This window comes from Lampris incognitus, chromosome 2, assembly GCF_029633865.1.
Source record: "Lampris incognitus isolate fLamInc1 chromosome 2, fLamInc1.hap2, whole genome shotgun sequence".
In the NCBI taxonomy this organism is placed as follows: Eukaryota; Metazoa; Chordata; class Actinopteri; order Lampriformes; family Lampridae; genus Lampris; species Lampris incognitus.
This window is the reverse complement of record NC_079212.1, coordinates 2,742,514-2,750,878: the sequence shown is the minus strand read 5'-3', so window position 1 is coordinate 2,750,878 and position 8,365 is coordinate 2,742,514. Positions and strand designations below refer to the sequence as shown.

Here is an 8,365-nt window from a genome sequence, read left to right as displayed (position 1 = left end):
AGCATCTCTCCTCCACACATGTCCAAACCATCTCAAACTTGCCTCTCTTGCTTTGTCTCCAAACCGTCCAACCCGAGCTGTCCCTCTAATATACTCGTTCCTAATCCTGTCCTTCTTCATCACTCCCAATGAAAATCTTATCATCTTCATCTCTGCCACCTCCAGCTCCTCCTCCTGTCTTTTCATCAGTGCCACTGTCTCCAAACCATACAACATAGATGGTCTCACTACCATCTTGTAAACCTTCCCTTTAACTGTTGCTGGTACCCTTCTGTCACACATCACTCCTGACACTCTTCTCCACCCTGCCTGCACTCTCTTCTCCACCCACTCCACCCTGCCTGCACTCTCTTCTTCACCTCTCTTCTGCACTCCCCGTTACTTTGGACAGTTGACCCCAAGTATTTAAACTCATACACCTTCGTCACCTCCACTCCTTGCATCCTCACCATTCCACTGTCCTCCCTCTCATTCACGGATAGGTATTCCGTCTTGCTCCTACTGACTTTCATTCCTCTTCTCTACAGTGCATACCTCCACCTCTCCAGGCTCTCCTCCACCTGCACCCTACTCTCACTACAGATCACAATGTCATTCGCAAACATCATCGTCCAAGGAGACTCCTGCCTGATCTCGTCCGTCAACCTGTCCATCACCGTTGCAAATAAGGGCTGAGCCGATCCTTGATGTAATCCCACCTCCACCTTGAATCCATCTGTCATTCCAACCACACACCTCACCACTGTCACACTTCCCTCATACATATCCTGCACCACTCCTACATACTTCTCTGCAACTCCCGACTTCCTCATACAATACCACACCTCCTCTCTCGGCACCCTGTCATATGCTTTCTCTAAATCTACAAAGACACAATGTGACTCCTTCTGGCCTTCTCTATACTTCTCCATCAACATTCTCAAAGCAAACATCACATCTGTGGTGCTCTTTCCTGTCATGAAACCATACTGCTGCTGCTGCTGATCATCACCTCTCCTCTTAACCTAGTTTCTGTTACTCTTTCCCATATCTTCATGCTGTGGCTGATCAACTTTATACCTCTGTAGTTGCTACAGTTCTGCACATCACCCTTGCTCTTGAAAATTGGTACCAGTATGCTTCTTCTCCACTCCTCAGGCATCCTCTCACTTTCCAAGATTGTGTTAAACAATCTAGTTAAAAACTCCTTTCTCATAGATGTCCTTTGAAGAATGAGGTGAGGGAGGATGCTGGAATTGGATGCACTAATCGATGACTCAAAACAATTCCAAGATAACAGGGTGTTATCATGCTCGCACAGGCTGTGAGTGAAAATCATTAGTAGCCCATTGATATTAACTTTTAAAGTTAATTAGATTTAACGTCAACTTTAACGTAACTTTGATATTAACTTTAACGACCATAGCAGCGGCACTCATGATGGATGAATATAGGGGAAACACTGTAGCTCCTGTATGGTTTGTGTCTTTAGACAGACAGATCCTTATGAATGGTTCATAAGGATCCAGGATCCACACATCAGGTTAGTCCAGCTACGTGTCCTTTCACCTATGAGTTCCTCAGGAAGTCCAGGTCTGTCCCAGTCTGGCTCCATGCCGGTTGTTCAGCAGCCCACACTGCGTCACATGTTGAGGACTTTCTTTCTGGGTCGACCTGGACGTTGTTTCAGACTGGTCTGACAGACCAGTTTTAGCGGAGAGGGTCAAAGGCCAACTCACTGTCTCTTCACTCAGACCAGGCACAGGATAAGCAGATGATTAGGTCTGTCTGTATTTAAACAGAGCCCGGCCCGTGGGAGGCCTGCAGTTTAATCACAATTCACCACAGCGAAATCCATTTCAATGTGAAGTGAGGTCAAAATGACAGTTCTTCTGAATCCAAACAGTTTTACAAATACTGAGTGATGATTGTTTAGAATGAAGTGTTGAAGAATAAATCCCGTCTTTCCTCCATGACACTTTTCCTCCGTTTGTCTCCATGTTCTGCCTGCTTTTCTGTCCAGTCTGCCGTGTTCACGTGACGTTTTATTTCTGAAGGGGAGAAGGTTTACACTGGATGCAGAAGAGTCCACCATCTCTCTTCATGGTCCAACCCATCTGTCTGCTTGTCCGCTCTGTCTCTGTGTGTCTGTCTTGAGTGATGATGAGCAACTTCATCACGTTCTCACTCTTCTTATTCTGATGGATTTTTAAAACGAGTTTTTTTCTAGAAAATCCTAAATCAGTCTGTGTAGACTGATTCAGTTTTCAGATGTCTCCTATGTCTATGTGTCTGTTCGTCTGTGTTCATCTGTGTGTGTTCATCATGTGTATGTGTGTGTTTGTTTCTGTGTGTGTGAACAGGATGACCCAGACAGATATTCAGACGTGAGACACATTCAGGGTTAGGTAAGGTATTGCTTAGGGAAGGTATCGCTTAGGTAAGGTACTGGTCAGGTAAGTTATTGGTTAGGTAAGGTACTGGTCAGGTAAGTTATTGGTTAGGTAAGATATTGGTTAGGTAAGGTACTGGTCAGGTAAGTTATTGGTTAGGTAAGGTACTGGTTAGGTAAGGTATTGGTTAGGTAAGGTACTGGTCAGGTAAGTTATTGGTTAGGGAAGGTACTGGTTAGGTAAGGTACTGGTCAGGTAAGTTATTGGGTAGGTAAGGTACTGGTTAGGTAAGGTACTGGTCAGGTAAGTTATTGGGTAGGGAAGGTATCGGTTAGGTAAGGTACTGGTCAGGTAAGTTATTGGTTAGGTAAGTTACTGGTCAGGCAAGTTATTGGGTAGGGAAGGTATCAGGTAAGTTATTGGGTAGGGAAGGTATCAGGTAAGTTACTGGTCAGGTAAGTTATTGGGTAGGTAGGTTACTGGTCAGGTAAGTTATTGGGTAGGGAAGGTATCAGGTAAGTTACTGGTCAGGTAAATTATTGGGTAGGCAAGGTACTGGTCAGGTAAGTTATTGGTTAGGTAAGGTACTGGTCAGGTAAGTTATTGGGTAGGTAAGGTACTGGTTGGGTAAGGTACTGGTCAGGTAAGTTATTGGTTAGGTAAGGTATTGGTTAGGTAAGGTACTGGTCAGGTAAGTTATTGGTTAGGTAAGGTACTGGTCAGGTAAGTTATTGGGTAGGTAAGGTATTGGTTAGGTAAGGTACTGGTCAGGTAAGTTATTGGGTAGGTAAGGTACTGGTTGGGTAAGGTACTGGTCAGGTAAGTTATTGGTTAGGTAAGGTATTGGTTAGGTAAGGTACTGGTCAGGTAAGTTATTGGTTAGGGAAGGTACTGGTTAGGTAGGTTACTGGTCAGGTAAGGTACTGGTCAGGTAAGTTATTGGTTAGGAAAGGTATTGGTTAGGTAAGGTACTGGTCAGGTAAGTTATTGGTTAGGTAAGGTACTGGTTAGGTAAGTTACTGGTTAGGTAAGTTACTGGGTAGGTAAGGTACTGGTTAAGTAAGTTACTGGTCAGGTAAGTTATTGGTTAGGGAAGGTACTGGTTAGGTAAGTTACTGGTCAGGTAAGTTATTGGTTAGGGAAGGTACTGGTTAGGTAAGTTACTGGTCAGGTAAGTTATTGGTCAGGTAAGGTACTGGTCAGGTAAGTTATCAGTTCGGTAAGGTACTGGTTAGGTAAGTTACTGGTCAGGTAAGTTATTGGTTAGGTAAGGTACTGGTCAGGTAAGTTATTGGTTAGGGAAGGTACTGGTTAGGTAAGTTACTGGTCAGGTAAGTTATTGGTTAGGGGCTTTTAAAGGGGAACCTGATTTGTTGCCTGTTAAAATACAACTGGTTCACCTTCAACTCCATTTCAAACACCAAATGTCCTGTCATATGTTTGGTCTCAAAGAGATCAAATAACATTTTACCAACCTGAGCAGGAAACAGATCCAGTTAATGAACCCAAAATGAATCAGAGCAATTTTCATCTTTAGGATATTATTTCTTTAAAAGCAGTAAAAATGTATTTTAATTGTGTCATTTCAGATGAAAACTCTCTGTGGCTTGTGGTCCACTGTGGGTCCCATCTCAGACTGAGCTCAGGGACAGGCCGGAGGTCTAAAACAGGACCAGTACACCAAGACATAAGACATGAAAACATAAAGACATGAGAAGATGAAGACATGAAGACATAAAAACAAAGACATGACCATATGAAGATGTGAGGAGATAAAGACACAAAGGCAAAGACATGAAAACATAAAGTGATAAAGACATGAGATAAAGAGATAAAGAGATAAAGACACAAAGACATGAAGACATGAGGAGATAAAGACAAAGAGGTAGAGACATAAAGAGATACAGACATGAAGAGATAAAGACATGAAGACAAAGAGATAAAGACATAAAGAGGTAGAGACATAAAGAGATAAAGACATAAAGAGGTAGAGACATAAAGAGATGAAGACACTGGCAGGAGCCACAGAACATGCAGAGAAGACAAGAGTCAAACCTCCTTGATAGAGACAGACAGAGAGAGAGGGTTAAAGGGCAGGCAGAGGACAAGGGCACAACGTGTGTGTGTGTGTGTGTGTGTGTGTGTGTGTGTGTGTGTGTGTGTGTGTGTGTAAGGCTGCATTCAGACACACAAAACGTTCCCTCAGCCATTCAGCCATGTGCTTGTCTTTAAGACTGAGCGAGTCCAGCTTTAATTTTCTTCTCATTGACCTTCTGAAGGTTTTTCTGTTGAAGTTTCTTTCTGTCTTCTGTTCAGTGACCATTCACCTGAACCTGTCTCACCTGAACCTGTCTCACCTACCTGGAGATTTTATTCACGTTTGTATGAATGGAAATTAGACGCCAAGATTCAACTGTAGCTGAGATGACTAGTTCAGATGGACAGGGGTCAGGGCTATCTCTGCAGGTCAAAGATCAAGTTAGTTGTCTGTCCATGTGGGAGGAAGAAGCCTTATCCAGACAGGAAGTGGGTTTTTGAGTATCTGACTGTGGCCCTGAGAGAGAACGACAAGATGGGATGGGAGGCACTTTGTCTGATGTGGAGCCGCAGACGGGCATCCTAACAGACAGACAGGTTAGCTCCAGTGTCTTCTGTCAGATCTTTACCATGTCCTCCATGTCATGATGTAATGGAGGACACAGTCCAGCCTGTCTAGCTGTGTGTATGGCTTTATGACTGCTGAGTTTACAATAGAAATCTCAAAATACAACAAGAAAGTAACTATTCTTTTCCAAGCAGGCAAGCAAATTATGTCAAATATTTATTTTTTAAGCTCCGATCATTTCTTCTAGTCTTTTTCTCGTTTAATGAAAATAGAATCATCCAAATCATATTTTCATGCTGAGATTAGATATTTAAAGAGAAAGGGAGGTTATAATGGGATATTACACATGCCAGGGCTGCTAGCTTAGCCTGGAGCCTGTCTGTCAACACCGAGCTCCAACAGGTGGCGCTGTTCATCGGTTTTGGTTTGCAAAAGGTGAAAGTAAAAGGGTTTTGATGTAGTCGATATTTCATTGCATAATATTCTAGAAAGGTAGGAATGCCACAGCAATGATGATGATGAGAGACAGAAACAAGTTGAGACACACATGCTGAGAGAAAGGTCAGAGGGATGATGGGTAAAAAAGAGGAATATATGTTATTGGCCCTCATGGCTTTGGGGGTGTGGTCTGATGGAGGGAGCTGACAACCTCTCTTGCCCAGCTATTCAGGAGAAGGTCCTTGCTCTGACATGAAAAAAAAAACAAAACAACAACCTCCAAACGGCCTTTAAAACATCTGCAAAATAGTAAGAAGCGGGACTTCCTCTTTGATTTAGCCAATCAAAAAAGCACAGCCCTTAAATTGAGATAATCAAAACGGTCAGCTACTTCCTGTTAACAATTAGAGAGAGAGTCCTCCAGCTGAGTCCCTCCCTCTGAGGCGGCGGTCAGTCAGAACTTTTGTCAGTCTGTGTGGGTTTGGTTTCAGCCAGGCTCCCGGTGCATCCCCACACTGCCATGACAACTTGGCTCTCCTCCTATCAGAATCCACTCTCCATCCAGAGCCCGCCTCCTTGGCAATACTGGCTGCTGATTGGCTGACCTCTGAGTGGGCGTCCTGGTCAGATGGATGACTGTTGTCAGAGTCGTCCAATGGCATGAGGAAGGAGAACAGTGCTTTCTGGTTGGCTGCTGAGGTCGAGTTCCTAGAATGCCTTGCACATTCCACTCGTTCATCTATCTCCTCCCTCTCTCGCCCCCTCTCTCTCCCTATGTCTCTCTCACTACTCTCTTTCTTTCTCTGCCTCCTCCTCTCCCTCCCTCCATCCTCCACCTCCTCCTCTTCCTTCATCTGTCTGTCCCAGTCTCTAGCAGCCGTCCTGGGGAGGCTCTTGGTCTTCCTCCCTCGGTTCTCCTCCTTCTCCTTCATTCTGCTGGTCTGACTCCTCCATGCCTCCTTCTCCACCAGGTCCAAGTCCAAATCAGGAGCCCCTCCTCTTCCTCTCCTCCTCTCTACTCCTCTTCGTCCTCCTTCTCTCTGCTTGCTGGGGGAGTCGGTCGTCATGGTTACATCATCCACAGCCCTCTCCTCTGAGTGTGGGGTGGAGGAGAGTGAGACAGCGCCCTCCTCAGGGTCTGAGAGAGACAGACAGAGATAAGAGACAGAGATAGAGGTGGGTCAGGTGTACATCGTAAGTAGACTACTGCAAGTAGTGGTAAAGTGACACTGACGTTTATTTTAAACAAGGTGTTTCTGCCTCTACATACTGATGATAACAGGTATTACCAGCTTTGTCCACTGGAGGGAGTCGCTGTGTCCATATTAAAGTTTTTAAATTAATCCTCTCCCTTTAATGGGGATGAGTAATGACTTTTACCTATGAGTACAAAAAGCTTTTCCGTCATGGAGGATGTTGTTTTTTATATGTGTCGGCAAAATGAAATGACTGGAGTATTAATGTATGACTTGTCTTATGATGAAATGGGTTACTCTCAAATTACGTCACAAATCACGTGCGGGCAACACATCCGCCATGTTGGAGGACAACGGCTCCGATCCACAGGATACTGTGTTGCTGTCACTGCGCGATGCTAAACGTGTTCTGAACAGAGTGACAGGACGGGTTTCAAGGTTTGAGTCATACAGAACAGCTGTCGTGGTTTGATATTTCACTATGGTTAATTTCTGTGCCCTTTTTGGGTGTTCGGATCTGATTTTTGTGCCGTTAGGCCAGAACTTTGTGAGATGGATTTTGCAAACTGTTTTTCAAAGAGTGGATCATAACTGCCATGTTTTATTTCCGTACGTTTGTCCGACTTTCACTTAAAATGTCGTTCTTGTAAACACAGATCGACAATGAGAACTTCAGTGTAAACAGTGGTCGCTAAGGCCTAGCTGTCCTTTAACATGGGGGGCTGTTCGTTGTCAATGAAACAGTCACGTGATCGAGAATAACCCATATGAATTATGATTTTTAAACTTCATTAGTATGTTGATTGAGTAGTACTACTGTGCAGTATTGGTACTAGTGTGCAGTACATCCTCGGGGTGCTGTGTGGCGTGATGGACACATATCAGTGGTGTCGCTCCCACACAGATCGCCCACTGCCACAATCCTGGACTCCTGATTGGTTTGTTCAAACTGTCCAGACGTTTAAATGCTAAGCTGTGGTAACAGACGTCAGACTGGAGAGAATGTAAAGATGAAGGGATGAGAGTGGAAGGACAGAAAGCGGACAGAGGTTTTTACCAACCGCGTGTTTTCTGTTCGTCCGATCACGTAGAAACACGGCTCACCCTGCTTGGAGTTGGTCATGCACAGAGAGAGACTGGACAGCTCCACTAGAGGGATGGAAAGAAAAGAGAAGAGAAGAGGAAGAGAAGAGAACGTCGCCTCAAGAACAGATACAAGGTAAGGAAAGAGAGCAAGAGAAAATCAGGAGAGTCCCTGGCTGTGATTTGATGCTATTAAAGAGGCGAATCAGAGTCCAGTAGGACAGGAAACCAGGAGAGGAAACTAGCATCCGGCTTCACAAACACTCCTTCAGGAAAAGCCAAAGCCTGAACTGGAAAACACTGTGTCAGAAGACATTTACACTGGGGGACCACCAACAAAACAACACAACATTAACAATATTAACCCATTAACACGACATAACACGTCTTGATGCATGCTCAATAATCCAGGTAAGAAAATTAAAGAAGGTTGAATCAGTTCATCTGGACAAAACATCTACTGACAGATACGTTTCTTGCCCACCTGTTCTAAACAATACAGTGGCATAACCACCGAAACCAGCGACCACTTTCATATGCAAATATGACCATTAACTAGAGTTCAATGGCCATGTGTACTATTCACAGAGGATATGGAAATGCATTATAAACATGTATTGCAAACATGTTTATAATGCATTTATATAATTGATATATAATGCATTATATAA

At 44.1% G+C, this 8,365-nt stretch overlaps 1 protein-coding gene across 1 annotated transcript in view; it reads right to left on the bottom strand.

Moving 5' to 3' along the window:
- Nucleotides 1-5,102: 5,102 nt before the first annotated feature.
- magixa (MAGI family member, X-linked a) overlaps nt 5,103-8,365 on the bottom strand; it is a 106,589-nt gene continuing 103,326 nt past the window's right edge. The window contains exon 21 of the mRNA XM_056274205.1: nt 5,103-6,553. Coding sequence (XP_056130180.1) covers nt 5,820-6,553 — 734 coding nt within the window. The 3' untranslated portion in view covers nt 5,103-5,819. The remainder of the gene's footprint in view (nt 6,554-8,365) is intronic.